Source organism: Vigna unguiculata, chromosome 1 (genome assembly GCF_037176805.1).
Source record: "Vigna unguiculata cultivar grain cowpea cultivar isolate G323 ecotype 2 chromosome 1, ASM3717680v1, whole genome shotgun sequence".
NCBI classification, from domain to species: domain Eukaryota; kingdom Viridiplantae; phylum Streptophyta; class Magnoliopsida; order Fabales; family Fabaceae; genus Vigna; species Vigna unguiculata.
The window spans coordinates 31635816-31660526 of record NC_140792.1 but is presented as its reverse complement, the minus strand read 5'-3'; the positions used below and the strand labels follow the sequence as shown (position 1 = coordinate 31660526).

General features: G+C 30.6%; 3 protein-coding genes across 4 annotated transcripts; 2 read left to right on the top strand and 1 right to left on the bottom strand.

The window, feature by feature from the left end:
• The first annotated feature begins 2742 nt into the window (after positions 1 to 2742).
• On the top strand, positions 2743 to 6100 carry LOC114195209 (bZIP transcription factor 17-like). Its single transcript, XM_028085639.2, has 2 exons — positions 2743 to 4762; positions 5400 to 6100. Exons 1-2 carry the CDS (start codon positions 2863 to 2865, stop codon positions 5828 to 5830), a joined length of 2331 nt encoding a protein of 776 aa, XP_027941440.2. The 5' UTR covers positions 2743 to 2862; the 3' UTR covers positions 5831 to 6100.
• Positions 6101 to 10311: 4211 nt separating this feature from the next.
• PPD6 (thylakoid lumenal protein (Mog1/PsbP/DUF1795-like photosystem II reaction center PsbP family protein)) lies at positions 10312 to 11896 on the bottom strand. Its single transcript, XM_028064990.2, has 3 exons — positions 11480 to 11896; positions 10849 to 11165; positions 10312 to 10701 (listed from the first exon to the last, which is right to left on the bottom strand). The coding sequence occupies exons 1-3, from the start codon at positions 11790 to 11792 to the stop codon at positions 10531 to 10533; spliced, it is 801 nt and encodes a 266-aa protein (XP_027920791.1). The 5' UTR covers positions 11793 to 11896; the 3' UTR covers positions 10312 to 10530.
• Positions 11897 to 18627: 6731 nt separating this feature from the next.
• LOC146888867 (protein NRT1/ PTR FAMILY 3.1-like) lies at positions 18628 to 22441 on the top strand. Of its 2 annotated transcripts, none has more exons than XM_085671420.1 (4): positions 18628 to 18783; positions 20422 to 20639; positions 20753 to 21312; positions 21387 to 22441. In XM_085671420.1, the coding sequence occupies exons 1-4, from the start codon at positions 18639 to 18641 to the stop codon at positions 22282 to 22284; spliced, it is 1821 nt and encodes a 606-aa protein (XP_085527546.1). In that variant the 5' UTR covers positions 18628 to 18638; the 3' UTR covers positions 22285 to 22441. The 2 variants fall into 2 exon arrangements, with proteins under 2 accessions (XP_085527546.1, XP_085527550.1); XM_085671424.1 differs by having other exon boundaries at positions 18653 to 18783; positions 20493 to 20639.
• The last annotated feature ends 2270 nt before the right edge of the window (positions 22442 to 24711 follow it).

Sequence of the window (24711 nt, the reverse complement as noted above, 5' to 3'; positions counted from 1 at the left end):
AGTTGTACTTGGATTTACCAAGATAGTCACGTTTTTAGACACTTATACAATCACATTTTTGGTCGCTAATACTCAAATTACTGAGTGGTCGTATTTTCATAAGCTTATGCTCAAACTTACCAATTAGTCACATTTTTGGACGCTCATGCTCAAATCTATCGAGTAGTTACATTTTTGGACACCAATGCTCAAAGTAGTCACATTTTTTGAAACTTATTTATATTTAAAATTTTCCAAGGTGGTCACGTTTTTTGACACTTGTGCTTAGAGTTATCAAGCTAGTCACATTTTTGGACGCTTGTGCTCGAATTTTTCCGCGTTAGTCACATTCTTAGACACTTAATTATTCTTGGATTTTTCCAAGTTAATCACATTCTCGAACACTTGTATCAGATTTTCTCGAAGAATGCTTACAAAACATATAATATAACAATATGTAAAAGAGGATTGTTAAGGTTAATGCTTGATGTGCCTTGTTAAAATCTTGCTCAGTAAAACCCAACTTAGGGATAAAATCTTGACTATGGAAAAAGAGTACATATATCTTCAAATGTGACATCACTTGTAGTACATCTTTAACTGAGTGACATTCCATGTCCTTAATATTAGTTTACTACTAAGGTCTTCAAGCTTGTATGCTCCATTTTGGATGCATCATTTATGTGGCAAGGACCATCCTAGTTAGGTAGTAACTTTCCTTCAATTTTATCTCTTCTCACTTCTCTGAGCTTACGCCATACTAGGTTGTCTTTGTGAAATGCCCATTCCTTTACTCATGTGTTGTATTGTCGTGTAGTTATTTGTTTCGTTGCTTCAGTTTGACCATTGATCTATGAATGCTCTACAGAAGATACTTGATGCTTTTATATTTAGTTGCTTTAGAAATTGTTCGAAGCCTGTGTTAATGAATTATCAACCATTATCGGTGACAATAGAGACCATGTCTGTATACAACATTCTTCCAAAACAACTTTTGCACTTGTTGTGCATTGTTAGTTGATAAAGGGTTTGCCTTTATCCATTTAGTAAAATAATCGATTATCATTATTAAAATTGTACTTCCTCGTACGATGTTGGTTTACGATATTAAGTATTTGCAAAACTATTTCACCCTCAGCCTTTGGACCAAAGTGCTCATGGGCTCACTTCTTCTTAGTGTGAGCACCATTGGAACTTGAAACACTTATTATGACAGATGTTATCAAAGCAAAGGAAAAAAACTATTTTGACATTATTATCCATAATTTTTGAATAAAATGTTATATTATAATATAATATTAAAATTTTGACTATAAATGCTCACAGTAGCACGAGTGAGATGATTCTCAATTGTGATCGACTCTCTTCACCATCCATCTCAATAATAAGTCATCACATTGAATACAGATTGTATAAAATGTGGAGACATGATAAAGTTTTACCTAAACCTCATGGTGACACCAAATGTTCTTACCAAAATTGGACGAGTAGTCTTCGGAGTGAAGTACGACTCTCTCAAGAGCCAAGCTATTACTTTTTGGTGAGAAAGCTTCAAATTTTGAAAAACTTAAAGATTTACCTTTAAAAGACCTTTTTGACGTTCAATTTAATAAAAGAAAGATGAGTATGAGTTGAAAGAGTTTGTGTAATATAAATAATATTAAATAAGAAAATTGTATAAGAATTATATGTGAGAATTCAATTCTCATTCTTTATAATATAAGTGAACAAATATCTTAAACAAATCGAGTTACTCGAAAATAATAAAGTATTATATCTTAAAAATATATAAGAATATCTTAAAAATTAATATATCAAAATTTAATAATAAATTATTATGCAATAAAATATTAAATAATCAATTATTATATATAAATATTTTTAAAATATAAATAATTTGATGATAAATTATTCTTTCACAAAATATTAATTAATTATTATATGAATATATTAGTAATATAACATAATCTAATAATAAATGATTATACTATAAGATATATAAGATATTAAGTATAAATATTTTGAAAATATTTGATAATTTATGGGGTATCTACAATACTTATTACATACTTCTTACGAGGCTTTGTGATAAAAAATAAATTATATTCACTAAAAAGCCAAATTCTTAATTAAAATGTCTCTTGATTAATAGTATGAATATAAATTAATTAAAGAATGAGACATTATTAGTAATTTTTATATTATTTTTTTGCAAATTTATTAAAAAATTTGGTAAAAAAAACTCTTTTTAATTATTTTTTTTAAATTTTAATTGACAGATAATTTTTTTATAGTTAATATTTTTTATAAAATTATAAAATTTACGAATATTTTTTACAAAATTTATTAAAAAAAAATGTTTTATATAAAATATTATGTAAGAAAATGAGATAAAATTCGTTAGTAATTTTTATGAAAGCAAAATTAACAGAAAATATAAATTTTTGTAACAGTGAGAGATGTACATGAGTACTAAGTTGCTTACATTATAATTTTAGGTTCAACTTTTAAAAAGAAAGTCGTTTAAAACATGACACCTTCCGTCGTGGTCGTTGAAAGCAACCGAACGTAGCGGAAACGCAATTCTTGCTCACAGGATTTTGTTTCCTACTTTCTTCCCATTATCCATTCTCAGATTCCTACACAAGTTTCTAGACACGCTTTTCTTGTCTTTTTTTCTCTCTCATAATAATAAATAATAATATTGCAATAAAATTAAGGCGTGGCACAGACGAGTGACTCACACACAAGAATTCTGTAGAACGTATTCAGTGGGACAGTTTCATAGCGCGTGACTCACGCTCTCGTCTTCTAATAAGGAACGAAACCCCAAAATTTCTTAAAACCCAAACTTTCCTTCTCCCTTCGTGGAAACCCTCACCCATGACCGAGTCAATGCACGCCGTGGAACCGTCGCCGGAGGCGGCGGTGCTGCCGGCCTCCGATCCCTTGTTCGACGAGTTCTCAACCGAGTTTGGATCCCTCCCCCTCCTGACCATGGACTCACTCTTCAACTCCGACACGCTTCCCTTCACGTCAGATCTCGAATTCGGCATGGATTTTGATGACAACAATGGGGAATTCGAAATCACCTTCGACGATCTCGACGAAATCTGCATTCCCTCCGACGCCGAGGATTTCCTTCTCCCTGACGCATGTAACCCCAATAACACTTCCGTTTTTCCGCCGATTGACGAGTCTTCCGCGAAGAATTCCGATTCTCCGCGTTCAGACACGTCTGCGGTTTCTGGAGATCGGAGCTCCGGCGTTTCAAGGTTTTTCAATTCGCAAGCGTCGGACTCTGTTTCTGAGGGTAATTCGTGCAAAGAGGGTTCACATGACGCGGTTGATGTTAGGGTTTCGAATATTTCCTCGCCGGAGTCTGAATTTTGTGACCGGGAGGAGTCTTCTGGTGGACCGGTTTCGTCTCAGGGTTCAGGGAACGGTGGATCGGGTGTATATGAGGCCATAAACTCGCCCTCGCCTGATTCTGGATCTTTCGCGAGGGACATAACATCGTCTCATGCAGATGCTGTTATGGACAAGGGTGTCAAATTGGAGGAAATTTCTGGGTGTGATCTGAAGAGGAAGAAAGAGAGTTGTCAGGGAAGTGCTACAAAGCACAGAAGGTACTCTTCCTCCTCGGTGGAGACTAAGATAGAGAGACAGATTCCATCAGATGTGAATGCAATTGATGATGATGACGAAAAAAGGAAGGCAAGGTTGATGAGGAATAGGGAAAGTGCACAGCTTTCTAGGCAGAGGAAGAAGCATTACGTGGAGGAGCTTGAGGAGAAAGTGAGATCCATGAATTCCATCATTGCTGATCTGAGTAGCAAGATTTCATACATGGTGGCTGAGAATGCTACACTTAGACAGCAAGTGGGTGCTGGTGTGATGTGTGCTCCTCCACCACCTGCTCCCGGGATTTACCCTCATCCTCCAATGGCACCCATGCCTTATCCTTGGATGCCTTGTGCTCCCTATGTTGTTAAGCCTCAGGGATCTCAGGTTCCTTTGGTACCCATTCCTAGGTTGAAGCCTCAGCAACCCACTTCTGCACCCAAAGGCAAAAAGTCCGAGAGTAAGAAGAGTGAGGGGAAAACTAAGAAGGTTGCTAGTATTAGTTTCTTGGGTTTGTTTATCTTTATCATGCTTTTTGGTGGGCTTGTTCCTATTGTAGATTTTAAGTTTGGCGGTTTAGTGGACAATGTTCCTGATACTGGTATGTCTAGCTATGTTAGTGATCGGGTTTTTGGTCATGGTGGAGGTAAGGTTTGGTCCGTGAATGGTCCTAGGAATGGGTCTGAAAGAGATGAGGAAGTAGGGTTTTCTAATGAGAGGTTTAGTGTAAAAGGCAAAATGAATTATGAGAGAGGCCGGCATTTAGGAGAAGAAAGGGGTGAACGGCAGGGCCGTGATGATTCTGGTCGCCAGGGAAATGCTAGCGAGCCTCTTGTTGCTTCTTTGTATGTTCCTAGGAATGATAAGATGGTGAAGATTGATGGAAACTTAATTATCCATTCCATTATGGCCAGTGAAAAAACTATGGCTTCTCAAACTGCCGATGCAAAAGAGAAGAGAGAAACAGGTTTGGCCATTCCTAAGGATTGGGATTCTGCATTGGCTATACCTGAAGTTGGAAGACATCCACATGTGTATAGGGTTCCTGCTGAACAGAGGAAGGCTCTTGCCTCTGGTTCAACCAAAGCTTTGAAGGACCATATGAAGTCCTCTGCAACTGATGGTAAAATGCAACAGTGGTTCCGTGAAGGTCTTGCAGGTGATTATCCAATATTGTGGCTTTCATTGTTAATTTTATTCTGTATAGGCTGCTTGATAGGAATTAATATGATACATTACTCTTTACTAATTTATGTCGTGTCTTGGTTATTTTCTAATCTTAATCTGTGAATATTCTAGCACATTAGGTTCTAATTTTGGTGATGATTAAGTCTTGAGGATGCTATCTTTGCTTACATAACATGTTTTTTCTTTTCTTTGGTTGTTCCTTGGTTTTCCATGATAAGAAATCATGATACATTTATATATTTATGGTTAAATATTGCTGCAACAAATTCTGATGCCTTCCGAATTGATTAGATGTTTTCTCCTTTGTTTCCTTGGGAGTCTCAAACTAGGGTGATGAGATTGGTTTTAAAAATATTTTTCCAGTACGTTTCGCATTTTTGGCGCATATCTTCATTGTTGTAGCTGTAGAATAGCTTTTCTTAGGCCATGATTTACATTCATTATCAATGGCATCTCGGCTGAATATAAGAGCTGAAAACATTGTCTTCGAGATTTCCTCCTTTAAATCATGCTTGGGCAAAGTTTTTGGCTGGTCCTCTAACCCGTTGACCTATTTTGTTTCTTCCTAACATGGAAAATATGCTAAGTTTTCTGATTTTCTGATACAGGGCCGATGTTAAGTTCTGGCACGTGCACTGAAGTTTTCCAGTTTGATGTTTCAAGTCCTGCTATAGTTCCAGCACCATCAGTATCCAATGTGTCTACCGAAAAGCGTGAGAATGCTACCTCGGTGAAAAAGAGCAGGAATAGAAGAACCCTTCATGGGCTTCCAGATTCTCTTACTGGATCGAGTCTGAACGTAACTGAAGAGCATGTAAAAAACTTGCAGAAAAACCACCTCCATGGTAATGAATCTTCCATGGTGGTTTCAGTCCTTGTTGATCCCAAAGAGGCTGGTGATGGTGATGTCGATGGCATGATGAGACCGAAGTCACTCTCTCGGATCTTCGTGGTTGTGCTAATTGACAGTGTCAAGTATGTGACTTACTCTTGCGGTCTGCCTCGTGCTTCTCCCCATTTGGTAACTGCTTATGTATGAGAATCCATCCTTCCTTGGGTGAAGTGTTCCGATAGAGCTGAACCATCTAACCCGAGTTATAGTTTTGTAACAAAAGGATATGTGGGAACCGGCAGGGAAGGAAGGAAACAAACTCTGCTCCAGTTTTGTACATAATAACATATTTAAAGTAGCAGGCTTAAAAATGTAGCTGAGAATACAGAGCTGGGCTTCAATGGGGGTTGTTCACCAACCGTTTAAGGTTCAGACCTTTCTTAGAAACTTAATAATATATGCCCACCTTTTAATTTATGAGCGGATTCCTTGTCACGCATGACTGAATTTATAGTTCGAATGTGTGTTTGAGATAAAGCTTCTAAACTCGATTTTGGATAATCATAATTTTATGAAATTGTTTTTATGATGACTGTAAAATTGATATAGATTTGAAACCGCTGCAGAGCTTTGATCGCTTATATTACGTTTCTTTGACTTAGCTCGAGTGGAACTTCTATTTGAGTGGGCAAAACGCATACAGTATCGGTACTTCAGTTTTTAAACTAAATGTTTTAAATAATTTTTTAACAGTAATTTGCTAATAACAGTCTAAAATCTTGAAATACTCAATTTATTGGATGATTAATGATTTATGATTAAAAAACGAAATCAAAATATGAAATTTATTCATGTATATATAAATTAAAATATCAGTAAATATTTAATTTAACGGAACGATAAAAAAATTCTCAAACTTAGTTTCAGAATGTAATTGGATAAGTTGTAAGTTATTATACTTTAAGAACTAAAATAGCCGTTTACTCTGATATGATTTTAAGTAAACGTGTGATTTTATATAGATCTCCACATGTTTAGTTTTTATATTAAAAAATTGATTCCGAGTTTAGAATAAAAATATTTAAATTTAAATTATTTTACTAGAAGAGATTGAAAGAAATAAGCAGATAAATATAACATGTTTTAAACGAAATAAACGGATAACTTAAAAAACCTCGGACAATTAATGGAATAAAACATGTACTTTACTAGAAGAGATTGGAAGAAATAAGCAGATAAATATAACATGTACTTTTCTTTCCTCACAATGATGCGTCTTTCATAATGAATAAAAATGGAATAACACTTACCTAACTATGTATTTACAAAAATGTTAGTACCATAAATACATTTAGAAAGATATAAAATATGTCATACAACTTTAATTAGTTTTTTTTTCTAAACAAAATAATGGTCGGTGAAAAAAAATCATTGATAAAATACAGCTTTAATTGTCTGATAGGTATATTATAATTGAATGATTTTAGTTTTTCTTTTAGTTGAAATGTGTTTGTTACAAAATTGTGAGGTGACACCGTTAAATTATTGGAAAATGAGAAATAAAGATTTGATATTTTCTAACAATAAAAATATAACATGAATATATATATATATATATATATATATATATATATATATATATAATTTAGATATTTTTAATTATAAAGAAATTAATTCTTTTTAGTAGTTATAATATTTCTTAAGTTTAAATATATAGTCTTTCTATATGAAAGATATGATTAGAAACTATGTATTGTTATATGGTTGTCACATATGTTTGATAACTTTTTCAAAATTTAAACTCTTCAGAGAGTTGATTAGTCACAGGAGCTTACAAATGATTAATTTTATTATATTGTATTTATTATTTGACTTGACATTGTCACATTTTGTTTTTGACTTTTCTTTGATATTAAAATTATCTCGAACCAAAATAATGTATTCTTGAGAATGGATTCATTGCACTCGTTAAAAAGGTAATATTAAGACACTGCATAATGAATTAATTTAGCTTACCAACTAACCTTTTGTATCTCTTAGAATAAAAAAAATAAGGTTTTTTGGACAATTACAAGTTTAACTCTTAGATCCATGTGCTTATAAGCTTAATATTTATTACTTATATTTCTTCTCAAATGTCATTAAGCATATTTTCTTTTGAGATATTTCCAAACCATCCTTGAAATGTGGACTTTATATACCATAAATTCGTAAAAAAACAATATCCAACGACAAAAAACAATAAAAATAAATTTAAGAGCAAGTTAAAAAAAATTCACCAATATCATGAATTTATTTAATACCCCCAATCAATTTTGAAGAAGACTTTATATACCATAAATTCTAAAAACTCAGAACTGAAACCAAATCACGTTAAAATGCAGATAACTAAAACTATCTGCGTCCTAAGGGAATAGAATACAACTAATTCTAAAAATAAATTGTGTCAGAAGATTAAAAATTTATTCCACGAATCATAGTTTCTTAGTTATGAAGGAAATAGGTGCAGCAACAAAAAGAATGAAAAGCTTCAACGTTATTTATAGCAGCACCGCCCCTCTAATTCCTTTACTATTACCTGATTTTGATATTATTCTATTACCAAAGTTTGGCATAAAAGGATAGGGTTGTGATTCAGTGTAATATTTGAGTGAGATCTTAGTAAAATAAAGTATTGGTAAATGTAATTTTAATATTAAATATGATTTTAATATCTGAATCAATACGTAAAATTTAAATTCACTCTATTCAATATAAATATATTCTTTTTTACTGAATTACGTTAAATTATTTTGAACAATTAAATACTAACATTTTATTATCCCGAATACTAGTATAAAATATTTTAGTGTTTAAAAAAAAGAGTTGACTACTTTTAATAATGTTATATTTTATATTTTTAAATTAAATAAGAAAATAAATTTTATTTATGAAAAACTTTGATGTCTATATATGAGAGTTTATAATATTTAGAGTTTGATTGAACAAGGATTAATACTGAAAACTTAGGTTTAATTATTTTTTTTCCTTATTTTTGTCTAAAAGTTTTAAATTGATCTTTAAGTTTTATTTAAATTTCAATTTAATTCTGATTTTTAAAAATTAACGCACTTGGATTTTTTTGTTAAATTTTTGAAATAAATCAATGATTTTTTTTTTTTAAAATTAACATTATAATTATGTTAATTACATTAATAAGAAAATTATCATTATCAACAAATTTAATTTCCATGTTAAAAAATTTAACAAAAAGGATTGTATTGCATTAATTTTTAAAAATTGAAACTAAATTAAAACTTAATAAAACTGAATAACCAATTTGATATTTTTGAAAAAGTCAAATATCAAAAGAATAATTAAAAAAAAAAACTTACAATATTAGTTATAGTATAGTTTTAACTCTCTAAGGAGTAGATTCCTCGTTTTTTGAACATATGGGTTCTATGATTCCAAATTATAACAGGGTTAACATATGGGTTTTGATAATTTTCACTTCTCTAGATTATATTATTGGTGAAGAAAGAAATTTATTTGGCCTACCTATTATAAATATTTCCAGTAAAGAAAGATGTGAGACATGCTAGACTAGAAAAAGGCATACAAAATCGTTCCAAACTAAAAAGTACTCGAGAATGAAAACGCTCTTGGAGATAGTTCACATGGAGATAAGTATTTTATCACTTTTATCGACAATTTTAATAGGAAAATATTTTTTAATAATTAAATTTTGTCAATTTTATCTTACAAACTGAGGTGACATCTCCTAAGTGACCATCTAGAGTTGTCAAAATGGATTAGAATCCGCAAGCCAACCCGGCTCACCACAGTTTCAGACCGGGTTTGATTGAAATTTTTTTACAAATTTCAATAAAGATTAATTTTTGACCCGACTCATCTAGAACCCGGCTCACCCAGGTTGAACCCATGGTGAGCCAGGTTGGCTCACCAACCCGCAGATAAAAGGGTCACACAATTGTTTTTTATTAAATTGGACTTTATATTTGGGTCATGTTAGGTTATTTTTTTTAGCCAACACATAAATAATTTGTATTTTTTTATTTTGGTTTGTATTTGGATTGTATTAAAGTTTATTTAGATTTTAATTAGAATTATAATTTAGTTTTGACCGGGAAAATAAATAAATAAATTGTATTTTTTTTTTAATTAAGTGAACCGATTTAATCCGCCAATCCATGGTGGGTCAGGTCAGGTTCAAATTTTGACTCGCTAAAAAGTGAGTCGGGTTGGAATAGCTCACTAAATCATCAACCCATGGTAGATCGAGCCGGGTTACCTATTTTGACAGTTCTATGACCATCACATGTTATAGGAAAAAATTGTTGAAATTTAGTTGTTAAAATATCATTGTCTATTTTAATAATACGGATGTACTTCCCAAGGAAGAAATCAAAATTGGATGCAAAATTAAAGTGCTTAGAACATACAGGAAAAAATATGTCTCTTGTACAAACTTATCTGAGCAACATGAAATCCAACATTGATTAACGACCAAATACACACATCAACAAAATGAATAGCGAAAAATCAACAAAACTACTTATAGCACAAATGCAAATGAAGTCAATGAATCGGCTACTGCACTGAACATCTTTATTCTCTTCTTCTAGTTGTTACTTATCTTCTTTCTCAATTCTAGTTTTTGGTTACAAAGATAAACAAATTAAGAATTTAAGGCAATCAAAACATATGTCATTTACTCAATGAGGTATATACAAAGAAGAAGAAAAAAACCATACTGCTCTAAAGTTAAAGCAGTCAAACATGATTCAACCTCCAAACACAAAATTTGAAATGGTGACCAATGCATTGCTGAGTATTCTTGTATAAACAAAACTAGAAAGAAATAAACTGCAGGTAAACTTCTCTTATCTACCTCTGACAGAAAACTAAACTTGGAAGGAATCAAGCACTGTCTTTAGAGTCTCCTCAGAAGTTTGCCACTGCTTGTCATTGGCACTAACCACAAACAGAACAACAGTGTTTCCCTTTGCTGTTGCTTTCGCAAGATTGTGTGTGCCAGTTAGAGCATAAGGAGTTTCAAGCACATATTTGTAGTACTGCAGATAACATTTCAGAATGTTACTCACTAATAATTGCTCATAACAGTTTTCCTAATCAGCAATATTACTAGTAAAACGACACTCTAACATGAGAAAGCAAAAAACACAAGTGTTTCGACAACATAGGCATGGAAAGAAATGTACCGTTTGATCACCAAGCTTTTCAACTGAAGTCTCAAGGAGTTCTTCCGGATCAAATGTGTTTCCAGTGACAAATGGGCCAAGAGAAGCAATGAGCTTTTCTGGGGTACCAATGTCCTCAATTGTTGCATTGGGTTTGTTGGTGAGGCGAATCAAAGGCGAAGCCACTACCTGAACCTTTCCCTGTTTTTCATCTTCAAACTTAACCTCCACCCAGGGCTCTGCACACTTTGGCTGACAGTAATTTCCAGATAATATGTTTGCTACACGAGCCTGTTTCCAAGTTGGGGGAAGGAGAAACTTGTATGGCTGCACATTTCCTGCAAAGAACTAAATCTAGACTATCAATTGCATAGAACAACGTAGGCAAGATCAAATGCCTGAGATTTGGTTTCTCTCTCAAATATCTATGTATACAGAATTCATCATTTGCGAAACCCTAATTATCAATTAACGAGCCGGATTGTCTGCATAAGAGTCATCAAAATCATAGCTTCCTTAGCCTATCAAATTATTCAGGTTCTTGGAAACATCATGATCAGAATAAAAAATTGTCCGTGCACATGAAGCAAAACAATGTGATGCTCAGATACATAAGCATGCAATGATAAAACAATGTGTTAAATCCATGTACCTGCTCGAAGGGCGGGAGTGTCCTTGGGAGAGGCCGTGAAAAGAACGAAAGAAGGGTCGGAGGGAGAGGGTGGGAGGAAGGATCCAACCTCAACTTCTCTGGCATGTGAAGGGGGTGGCTCTCTCAGCACAACAAGAGGAAGAGGCATCAAAGCAAGACCCTTCAAGAATTCCCTTCTGGGTGTGTGCTGGGTGGAAAAATACTGGGAAGTTGAGGCTCTGAAAGCATGTAAAGTTGAGAGCTTGGAAGATGAAGATGAAGATGGAGATGAGAGTGTGAGTGGGAAGAAGGAAGTGAATGGAAGGGTTGCCATTTCAGATTGGGGGCTTAATGTTCATGAAATGTGTTTATGAAGGGACAAGGTTTAAGGTTGATGTTAGAATCTAACTCACTCTGTCTCTTATCCATTGTGGACACACCACCATCACACTTCGTACTCCCCCTCTATGGCAACAACTAATAAGGTTAAGTTTCAAGTTGCTCTTCGATATAATTACTATCACATTAATTTAATATTTATTTTTCATTTTTCAAAAACATTTTGTTATATATGTTTTAATTTCAATTTTATTTTTACTATTGTTTTTCGTTAAAAGGGATGAAATAACAGTTATAATTATGTTGCACAAGACGAATATTTATGTATAAACCATTATAATTACAAACTGTAACAAATATTTGTAAGTTTATAATTATGTCAGAATTAAAATTTAAAATGAATAAATTTAAATTACGATGTAATATTTTTTAAATTGATGAGTGGGAGATAAAAATAATCAAGGAGAACATAAAGAAGATAATTCGGTGTGTTGAAAAAAAAAAACTTGTTATAAAAAAGGAATGTTGCAAAATGCTTTGCATATTACAGAGATAATATGCAAAGGCATTCTACAGGACAAAAAGAAGAAGAAAAAAAGTGTTGCAAAATGAAAGCTTGGATCTGCAGAGATGATTCCCCCATTAACATTATGCAAGTTCATGGTATAAATCTAAGTAGGGTTGGTTCTAAATATCAATCATCATGAAATCTGTTTTAGAATATAAGCGGAATTGAAAACCTAGAATCTAGTTGGTTTTATCAAAAACTGTGCTGATAAAATCTCATCTCATTCCACGTCTTTGGAATCGACTACTGTTGGATATATATATATATATATATATATATATATATGAAAGGTTAAAAAAAACACTATATCTTCTGTTTTGTTTGTAGAATGTCCTGTTTTTGTTTTTTTTTTATTTCAGTGTTTGAAGTGAATTTGTTAAATATGGGTTTGTTAATTTTTTTTTTTCAAATAAGATTAAGTCGTCAGGGTGGAGAACGACTTTACAGATGAAATCGTCATTCACCCAGCCGTTTTTTTTTTTTTTAAAAAGTAATGTCATCCTTACATAGGACGATTTGTGTGTTAGAAAAAAAAAAATCATCCTCATACATGACAACTTCACTTTTTATGTTTTTTTTCTTTTAATTAATGAATTTTGATTATTTTTTAATTTAAACTTATTGGAAGAATAAATAGTAAAAAACATTAATGGAATAAAAATAAACATTAATATATTTTAACATTGATTAATAATTAAAATACAATAATTAAGTTAGTAGAAAATTATTTATGTCCTCCAGTTCCATATGGAGGTCGTCTTCTGGGTCTGGTTGGTCTTGTTGGTGTGATTCATCATGATCATCATCTTCATATTGATGACTTTGAGAAAATTGGAGATGGTGAACCGTTATTTGTGGGGTTTGAGAAAACATTGGCGGATGATAGAATGACATTGATGATGAAGATCCTGGATAATAGGCAGATGGTGGTGTCATGGCTGAAGTGCCAAACATCTGTGATGAACCAACACTATAACTTGACTAGCACTATAACTTGACTGATGCAGGAAGAAACCGTACGAGGAAGAGACATGTTGGAATTGGGCGTTTGATGGGCTGCCAAACTAATGGTGTGAATGTCCAAACATTTGACCATGATCCATAGACGAGTGTCCAAAAAATTGTTAGGGATGACATATAAAATCTGGAGAAGACCCGAATGACCAGTGTAGGGTTGTGAAGCAGGTTGGGAAGGTTCTTGTGACATATCATACTGTAAAATAAATAGCAAGGTCATTGCCATGAATAAGTACGCGTGATAAAATGATGTACAACATTGTAGTAAAACTGACCTCATCGTCGAAAGATTCAATATTTGGAGATATATAGCAGATAGTATGGTTGATGTACCACTGCATGTAGGGTGTTTCATCACACAAATGGTCATTTCCGCTAAACGGTGTACCTTGAATGACCCGATTTTATCGGTCATTCCAAATTGCAATCCACTGGTGATGATGTGCCACCCAATCTCTTTCATTTCTCCCCCTCAAGTCATCCCTGTGGACTTGATCCAGGTTAATCGGGTCAAGTGGTATGTTTTATCTTAAACCAAATTGACGCATGACCTTATCCGCCTGATGGATTTCGACTGTCGCGAAGCAAATTACAGGGACTGTTGCTTTAGCCACTAGAGGGATGTCAATCACAATCAACTGATTAACTTCGTTTTGAATGTAAGGCCCCTACAAGAACTTAAACAAATTTGTAGACACTAGTTTCAAATTAAAAAAAAAATCTTTCAATTAACTTAATTAATACATGTCTTATACGAAGTAAATGTTTATATTGTAGAAATGAAGAACATGATAGGGACAACTGTCCTTATCGTCAGTAATTTATTGCTTTATTCAATTTTCTAGTTTATTTTTGTTATGTAATTTTTTATTATCTAATATATTTTATTAAGTTAATTTATTGTACCAATAAAAATAATTACAAATAAAATCAATATAATCTCTATGACTAACAAAATTTGTAAAAAAAATTATAAAACTGCACAACAACGTTAAAAAAAGTGAAAAATTTTAAACAAAAATACATAAAACTGCAACGTTAAAAAAATGATAACTGGAAAATTTGAAAAAAAGGAAAAATAATGAAAACTGAAAAATTAAAAATTAAAGAAAATCAAAATCGAAAAATTTGAAAAAAAGGAAAAATAATGAAAACAGAAAAATTTGAAAATAAAAAAGAAAAAATAATGAAATCTAAAAAATTAGAAAAACAAGGAAAAATAATGAAAACCAAAAATTAAAAAAAAAAAGAAAAAATAATGAAAATTGAAAATTTTGAAATAAAAAAGAAAAATAGTAGAAATTTGAAAAAAAAACCTTCAAAAAGTGAAGTAGTCATGTTAGAGGACAATTTCACTTTTCAATTAAAATAAATTGTCGTCTTCAATGACGACATTGTTTTTTTTAAAAAAAAAAAGAGAAACCAGCCGGGTGGGAAATGACTTCACCCTTAACTGTCATTTCCATCGTAACGACTTGATCCATATGCTTTCTCTATGAGTTTAAGAACGAAGAATAAAAAATAACCTATAACATATAATCCCAAGAAGAATTAATAGAAATGTGTTTAGACAAAATTCTCTTGCAATGAAAAAAAATCCTATTTTCTTTGTTTATTATTTCTTGAAGATATAATTAGAAAAATATTACTTTAGAAATGTTATTTTTATGTGGTGTAAATAGTATAAATATAGATGGATTTCTTTAAAGAAAATATAGACAAATGATAAGGTAAAGCAAAAAATGCAACTAGAAAACAACAAGTCAAAAGTGTAAATTATCAAAACAAGAGTCAAAGAAAGGAGAATGCAAGCTTAACCAAGAAAAGATGCACCGTTAACGTTTATATATAAACGAGGACTTCATCATTAAATGAAACTCTTCTTACAATCATTTAAGTTTTCTACATTTTCTTATTTCTTTTTTATTTTGAAGTTTTTTTTTCTTTCCGTCAATATGTTTTCAATGTTCTTCAATTATTGTTGTTTGTTTCATCTTGGTTCTCACTTGAATGCTAACTTTCACACTTATATAATTTTATGAATTAAATATGTATTTAGTGAAAGTTATCTTTGATTTGTGTTTTCAATATTAAAAGTTAAAACTCTAAACAAATATTAATAAATGTTATTTTATAATTCTTAGTCCAAGCTAAATTATAAGCTAAATTATAATATGAACCTAATCAATATCCTTTCCAATCTCCGGTGTCTCTGCAAAGAACATTTATCTTTGATTATTCTTGTTGACTTTACTCAACAAGTTTATCTGTCTTCCTATCCATAATTCTGTAACCTGAATTTTTTTTTTTAAATGTATCATCTTCTTGTCTTGATTTTGATAATGGGTCAATCTCAATTATCTCACCCATGTTCCTAGTAGAGGATTTTTCTTTCACTTGGTTACAAGTTTGGAATTTTGTTTAATGTTGTACTCTAATTCACAACAAATTAGATTATCATCGTTATAATTTCCTGGAGTCATGTCAACAAAAAGGTCTTGACCTTTTAAGTTCTTAAAATTATGGTTCTCATGTATTTTTCATGTGCATGTGAATAAGTATTCAAATTAGATAAAATTTACGATAAATATTTATTGATAATTATTGAGAAATTTTGATTGTTGATAAGATTCATTGGTAAATAATGTGATTTGGTCTCTTTTTTTTTTCTTCTTCTTCCTCTTTCTCCTCCCCCTTTTCCATTGTCATTATCATCTCTTCGTTGTCGTCCTCTTGTTTTCTTTTGTCCATTTCCTCCTCCTTCATGATTGTCTTTACTATTGTTTTCATCACATCCTCTTCTTCCTTCTTCTTCTCTTTTTTTTTTCACCTATTTCTAATTAATTTATAATAGATATTTCACTAAATTTGATAAACAAATTTTATGTCTATTTATCAACATAATTATTGGTGAATTTTAAAAAAATACAAGTAACAATGGATTTACTAATGGATGTAACAAAATTTAAATTATCGAATACATTTAAAAAAATCCAGTTAGTGTTGAATTTACTGTGAAATTTTACAAAAACACTTTTACCACCAAATTTATCAATAAATTAATAAAAACTCAATTATCAACTAATTTTACCGACATATTTTATTACAATAGATTTGAAACTAATTTTTCCAAAATAATTTTTAGACAAAAATATCTATCAATAATAAAAAAATCTAATTTACCGATAAATCAATTACTTATGAATATTTTTATCGATAATGAAAATTCTAATCTACTACCATATTTTACTAACAAATTTATTACCAATAATTATTTTGTCAATAATTAAAATTTTAAAACTCATCGATAAAATTCATCACTAAATTTGTTTTACCAATAAATTTTTGCCGACAAAATTCAACCAATAATATAATATTTTATACATACGTATATTTAATATTTTATTAAATGGGACATTACCCTATTTAAATATTTATTATATTAACAATGATTTGTTTATCGAAAGATACTATATTTATTTTATCTTGTAAAGTATTTAATTTATTATATGATTTAATCTCTAGGCTATCTTTAGAAAAAGTTACCTGAATTTTTTAAATGAATGAAAATCGATAAGTACAATCACATAAATACAAATAATTATAAGTATTTTAATTTTTTTTTTATAAAAACAAAATTATCCTTGAAATTGTTTGAAAATCTCAATTCGAACATCGAAAATATAAATGGTTACTTCTTCAAATTAGCATGTATAATCTTTCTCTCTTTGGAAATATATATGGTATTTTGTATTCAACAATGTGTCACGGACAACACTATGCAGCAGACACTATGAACCTCAATCTCTTGGGAGGATTAATTAATCTAACTACTAACTGCATAATTGTATCCAAAACACATAAATTAAAATTGTCATCATATCAAAAGATTTGATCTTATTCCAATGACACAACATATTCTCGATCCTGATTAAACTTAAAGTGTTGCAAACGTAAGCAAGGACGTAATCGTAATTAACATTATTTACTTACCCAAAAATACTGTCTTTTATTGCTTGTCATTTTGATTCCTATTTTAGTTTCACATTTAGAAGCCATGTCACTACGACCCTGTTTTTGCGGAAAAGAAAATTTATTATATTTATTGTATTATTAAGGAAGATAATATTAAATATAATGCTTCATGTGAAGCAAAATCTATAAATATAATATTTTACTTTATAAATTAATTTGTATCATTGGTGTGTAGGTGTAATTTCACTAACAGTTATAGTTTATTACTTGTAACATTTTTTATATTCTGGTGTAACTCAGTATTAAAGTTGAAAACCCATCATTAATGAACATTAAGAATAACCCTTGTGTGACATCTCTTATTAAGCTTAATTGTTAAGTTGAATAAACTCGACTTCATAAAAGGTTACAAAACTTTTCAAACTTTAAAAGAAGATTATGAACATACAACCTTGACATCATAATATTTAAATTATGTAAAATAAATATCCATCGCTAAAATTTTATAAATAATAGTTAAATCTTTTTCTTTTTGTTTCTTTTTCAAAATGTTAAATATTTTTCTTAGTTTACATTGAGAAAAAAAAATAGTATCTTAAAATTATAAAAAAAAAATCAACAACATTTATTGCATGTTAAGTTAAACTAGTAGTCAGTATGACAAGTTGGGTAATGTAACTATCACATTATGTTTATGCCCCAGTTTGATAGAAAGGATAAAAAGCCAAAACGAAGAAAAGATAAAATAAGGGAAGTAGATGTTTAGTTAAAAAAATGGTTAAATATATTTTTATTCTCTTAAATTTTAGTGAATTTTGAAATTAGTCAATTTTGAAATTTTAGATCAATTTAGTTTTTTATCTTTCGAAATACGTGAATTTAGTCATTTTAATTGTTATGTTTATTTGATGTTTCGTACGCATCTCAGGATTGTATTTGAGTTGTTTATACTGTTTGACACAATTTTGTTTTAATGTTAAATCAAATACTATTATGAAATGCGCTTAAAATGTCAAATAAACTTAACAAAATTTAATTAAAAAAACTAAATTCATGTATTTCAAAAGATGAAGAACTAAATTGGTACAAAGTTTTAAAATAGATTAATTCCAACATTCATTGAAAGTTAAGAAACCAAAAAGATATTTAATCTTTAAAAGAAAGTAAATGGAAAGAAATTTTTTATTCTAAATTTTATATCGGGTACATGAATCTTAATCTCTCTATATATATTACAGTGCCAGGTGTATTGAGAGACCTATAGACAACATCGGCGAGTGTATGGCATATGCTGAAACAGATGTTAAAATGGAGTCAGAGAAAAACATTAACATTAGAGACAATGGCGAGGTGGCGGAGAAAGAAGAGCTTCTACACCGTAACAACCGTCGACGAGGAGGCATCAGAACATTACCCTTCATCCTTGGTATTTCTTCATTTCTGCACTTTCCTCCTCAAACCTTCTTTTTTTCCGATCAATCTGTTACTATTCAAATCATCAATTTTACTCATTACATTCCAATATTCAATACAGGGAATAGTGAATTAAACCTTCATCTCTAATGTTTTTTGTTAACAATGTTTGGAATTTTTTATTGCTTTACTTTTATATTTAAATTTAATATTTGGTTGCACGAAAAAGAAGAAAGAAAAAAAAAAAGAATGGAAGAACACAGAAATAAAGAGATCTCAAAATGGATGAATAAAGAAGTAAAAAAACGACCACTGTAAAAAGAAAATAATTCATTACGTAAACATAATGGATTGTTTAGTTAGTACATTACCATCTATACAATGATAAATAATCCATTATATAATAAACAACTCTCTGTGTTAACGTTGTAAGATACGTAATTAATCATATATATTTATCATTTTTAAAATATTGTACGATTTAATTTTTTTTACTTTTTTTTTTCTGATATTTATTCTATTGTTTTAAAACTAAACATACCTTCTTTTTTTCACTTTCTTCGCACCCAGTTCTTCTTCTTTCCCGAACTGTTCGTCAGCTTTGCTTTTATTTTTAAACGTATGTTAACATTACAATTTAATTTTATTTTTTATCTCTCTTATTTTCATCATGTACTTTTTAAATTAAAAATATTTATTCTTCTCCTTTATTTGTTCTTTATTATTGTCATTATTATTTTGGTCGTGCACCTTATGTTAACATTATCACTTAAATCATATATATATATATATATATATATATATATATATATATATATATATATATATTAGTTTAGGAATAATTTGGCTACCAGATTACACTTCTGAGAATTTATTTGTTTTTAACTTAAGAATCATGTAACAGTACTATTCCTTTTCAACGGTAGTTTACTCAGAGAAAAAAATCACAAGAAATGTTAGTCAAACTTTCTCTTACTACATTCAGATCTATTAACAAATTCAAAAAAGAAATCAATTATTTTTTAATCATTTTTATAACAAATAAAAAATGAATAAAGATAATATATTAAAGAGCCAATAATGCATTGATGCAGTCCTAGGGAAAGCCAATCAGTGTATGTTAGTGTTGGCTGTGCTGTGACAAGAGGAAAATGTTTCACGAATAGAGAAAAGTAATATATATATTTATTGGTATATAATGTAATAAATAAAACATATGTAATAGATATCTTATAATAAGAAAAAGATCTGTACTTGTCCATGTCAAAATGCTAATCCTCATTTTTTTAAAAGGATAAAACGAATCTTTATTTATTATCCAGAAATCAATATAAAACATATATAATTTCATACAAATATAGATTTATTGAATTAATTAACTGTGCTAGATAAGAAGAAAAATTATATTATGATTTTTATTTTTTTACTATTATTTTTTATTCTATGACGTAATTTAGTGTAAATAATTAATTCTTTAAAAAATATATATAATGATATATTAATTGATTATCTATATTAAATCATGTTAAAGTAAAGGACAATGGTGAAAAAATAAAGTAATATTATTTAGATAAGAATAAGAACATTGTTAGGTTAGAGGTAGAAACATAATTATTAGGTTAACAAGATTAATTAACTAGGAGTTGTGCAGGAAATGAATTTTGTGACAGATTTGCAAGTTCTGGCTTTCATGCGAACATGATAAGCTACCTGACTCAACAGCTGAACATGCCATTGGTACCTGCTTCCAACTTGCTCACTGCTTTCGCTGGAACTTCTAGCTTCACTCCTCTCTTTGGTGCTCTAATCGCTGACTCCTTCGCTGGGCGTTTTTGGACCATTCTTGTCGCTTCGTTCATCTATGAACTGGTTTCTTACACTACCCTCTTTCTACAATTTCACTATCACTTTCAAGTTAAATTCTTACTTTGTTTACCAGAATTTTGGAAAGTTTATGAATTCAGTGTAATTTCGTGATACAGGGATTGATTGTTATAACTTTATCAGCTATACTACCCCATCTGCGCCCCCCAGCATGCTCAACACAGGTGAACTGCAGAGAAGCCTCATCCTCTCAGCTATGGATACTCTACATCTCTCTCTTACTCATAGCTCTTGGCACAGGGGGCATTAGACCCTGTGTTGTCACCTTTTCAGCAGACCAATTTGACATGACCAAAACAGGAGTAGCATCAAGGAACTGGAACCTCTTCAATTGGTACTCCTTCTGCATGGGGTTGGCTTCTCTCAGTGCTTTGACCATTGTGGTTTACATCCAAGACAACATGGGATGGGGTTGGGGTCTCGGAATTCCGACCATTGCCATGCTCATGTCCATCATTGTCTTTGTGTTGGGCTCACCACTCTACAGAACCGTCAAACCAAATGGTAGTCCAATGGTTCGTTTGGCACAGGTAGTTGCTGCTGCTGTAAAGAACAGAAAGAAAGCTTTGCCTCAAGATCACGAGCTTTTGTACCAAAATTGGGAGCTAGACGCTGCTATTTCCTCGGAAGGAAGGCTTCTACACTCTCATCAATTCAAGTACGTCACTTCAACAATATCATGCTAGTTTCAAATTTCATAATCAAACCTAATCAACAATCAGATATGTGCAGATGTTTGGACAAGGCTGCAATTGTGACAGAAGAAGAAGAAGGGAGAGATCCAAATGCAGCACCAGACATGTGGAAATTAGCGACGGTGCACAGAGTTGAGGAGCTAAAATCCATCATTAGAATGCTTCCGATTTGGGCCTCAGGAATCTTGCTGATAGCTGCATCATCGTCTCATAATTTTGTGATTCTGCAGGCTCGCACAATGGATAGACACCTCTTTCACACCTTCCAAATCCCCCCGGCTAGCATGAGCATTTTCACTGTTGTAACCTTGATGGTAGGTGTTGTTCTCTACGAACGCCTTTTTGTTCCATTCATCCGTAGGTTCACAAAGAACCCTTCAGGAATCACAACCCTGCAAAGAATGGGAGTAGGTTTTGTGGTTAGCATCATAGCCACACTAGTCTCAGCATGGGTGGAAATCAAGAGAAAAAAAGTTGCTGCTGAGTACCATTTATTGGACAGTCCAAATGCAACTATTCCCATAAGTGTGTTCTGGTTGGTACCTCAGTATTGTCTGCATGGGGTGGCTGAAGTTTTCATGGTTGTTGGCCATTTGGAATTTCTGTATGACCAGTCACCTGAGAGCATGAGAAGCACTGCTGCAGCTCTGAACTGCATAACTACTGCTATTGGGAACTATGTTGGCACAGTTATGGTCTCTCTGGTTCACAAGTATTCTGGCAAGGAAAGGAACTGGTTACCTGATAGGAACCTGAACAGGGGTAGATTGGAGTGCTACTTTTATCTTCTTAGCGGGATTCAAGTTCTGAATCTCGTTTATTTTCTAATATGTGCATGCTTTTACACTTACAAGTCCGTGGAGGAAATTAGTAAAGTTAATAATCTGGACGATTTGGAACAAGACAGAGACAAAATCTCTTCTTCTGTCACTTAGGTGGTGTATGTAAGGAGGTAGCAGAATCAAAAAAAATTTAAATAGATCATTTTCTTATCTTACTGCACCACATCACAATTGTCACTCTAATAACTTTAGAAAATATTGTTCCAGAAAGCTCATTCATTCAATAAAACATTTCACGTGTTCTAGAAAATTTATCGTGGAAAGTTTGTTTCGAGATGTATAACATATATTTTAAAAATCTTATTCTAGAATTCTATTTCAGATATTCTGTATCAAAATTTTATTCCAGAAATTTTATTTTGGAAATCATGTTTCAGGAATTTTGGAAAACTTGTTCGGATATATTTTTAAAACAACTAATCAAAAGAGTCACCATTATAAAAAGGTCATTCTAAAAAAATTATGAGGTTGCAATCAGTAATTATGAAGTGCAGTGAGCAAAAATCTAAATACAACATACTCCTAAGGAATTGGATCTCTTATAGGTTTCTTTTTCCATCAATGACACTAATTTTTTGGACAGATAATTTCTTTTAGCAGATATACCTAGCTAAATGGATAGTTATATCTATGAGTATCTATTATTATTATTTGCAGATAATTGATATCTTAATATTTGTTTATAAAAAGATTGGACGGGGATATGATATTATATGTATCGTGGATAGTAAAAAATAATTTTTTTTTTATTTTATTAAATTATATTTATATTTTAAAAATTAAAATTAAAATTAAAATTTAATTTATATTTAATTTATATTATATTATATTTTATATATTTTTAAATTTTATTATAAAAATGTATAAAATATTTTTTTAATAATCATGAGTATCAGTAAGTTTTACAAAATTTGTGAATATTTTTTAAACTATTATTTAACGAATAACCAAATGAATAGTGAATATTTTTTTTTTGATAAATGAAGTACTGGATAAACATTATATGTTCAGACCGGATCTCTTATCGTCCTTAATGGGAATAAAGTTCAAATTACTAAGAGTCGAAGAATCTAAATTACATAATCTAGATTTTGAAATTGTAATCAGGATCACATGGTATTCTATATTGCATCATCTAAAATGCATTCACACAATCTGGAATATGTTCTAACCTGACTATGTCAGTACAATCTCAAATATATTTTATAGAATTGTATTCTGAATTTCGTAATTCAGAAATCTAAAATATATTTTTGAATTTTGAAATGTATTTTAAATTGTTTCAAAATGCATTACAAGATTTCCCGACATATTTTCAAATTTAGAAACGTATTTTGAAGAATAGTTTAAAATATATCTTTAAATTGTATAATCTCGTAAAGGCCCACAAAGAAGGCACATAAATCAAGAAATAGTCCTTTTAAAGGTTCTTCTTCATGCACCTTCCTCTATTTCCTTCCTGCAGCCCATAAAATCTAATAACCCGGTATCATACCCTTCCTGTAGGATAACAATCAACAAATAAAATTAGACATTGATTACAAATATGAAATTAGCCAAGTTTTCTAAAATAGATTATAAGGATTTATTATCACATAAGTGGATTGAGTTTCTATAATGTAGTTTTGTTATTGTGAATCTTAGTTAAGATAGTATAACAAATACAAATCTTTGTGTCTGATTAAATGTATCTGTCTTCCGGAAGTAAAATCACGTGTCTATGGTGGTTGAGAGTTAATAGTATTTTAACATGAAATGTAGTCGGTTAATTCATAATTGGACTCTGATGTTGATTAAATAAATGATTTCAAATTGGATTTATGAGAGTATATGGATGAGATGTAATTGTAATATCTGTATGATTTCATTTAAATACATCTAAAAAACTTTTAAAACAATAACTTAACTTGTTTTGTGTGTAATTGTATTATTTATCAATTATGATGATCATATATTTTACGAGAGCGTATGATAAAGAAAATTTATGTTCTCGAGTTGTTTATTTTCCTTCTTTTAAATATGAATATTATATTAATATATTTTTTTTACCAATAAATTTTAATATAAATATTAGAGTACTTAATCTTGTAAAAATATTTATACTTAATTAGTTTTAATCTTTATAAAAAGGAGATTATAAAATAATTTTAATTATTACAAATAATTGAAACAAAATTGAATCAATGACACAAAAGGAGATACTAAATTAAAATCAAAACAATTGTCATGCCACGTGCAATGACATTGTTACGTGTCACATCATAAACTTAACATGTGGTAACAATTTTTTTTTTCAAAAAAATAATTAAAAATTAAAAAAAAGACAAAAAAAAAGAGGTTGACACATGACGCGTGACATTATTATTTTTTTTTTCTGAAAGAGACTTAATTGAGACACTTTTCAAAAATTAAGATGCAATTGACTTTTTTTAAGAGTGAGTACCAAATTGACACACTTCTATCATCTGGGTAATTAAATCTATTTTTTTTATTGTATATTAATTAATAGTCATGTAAATG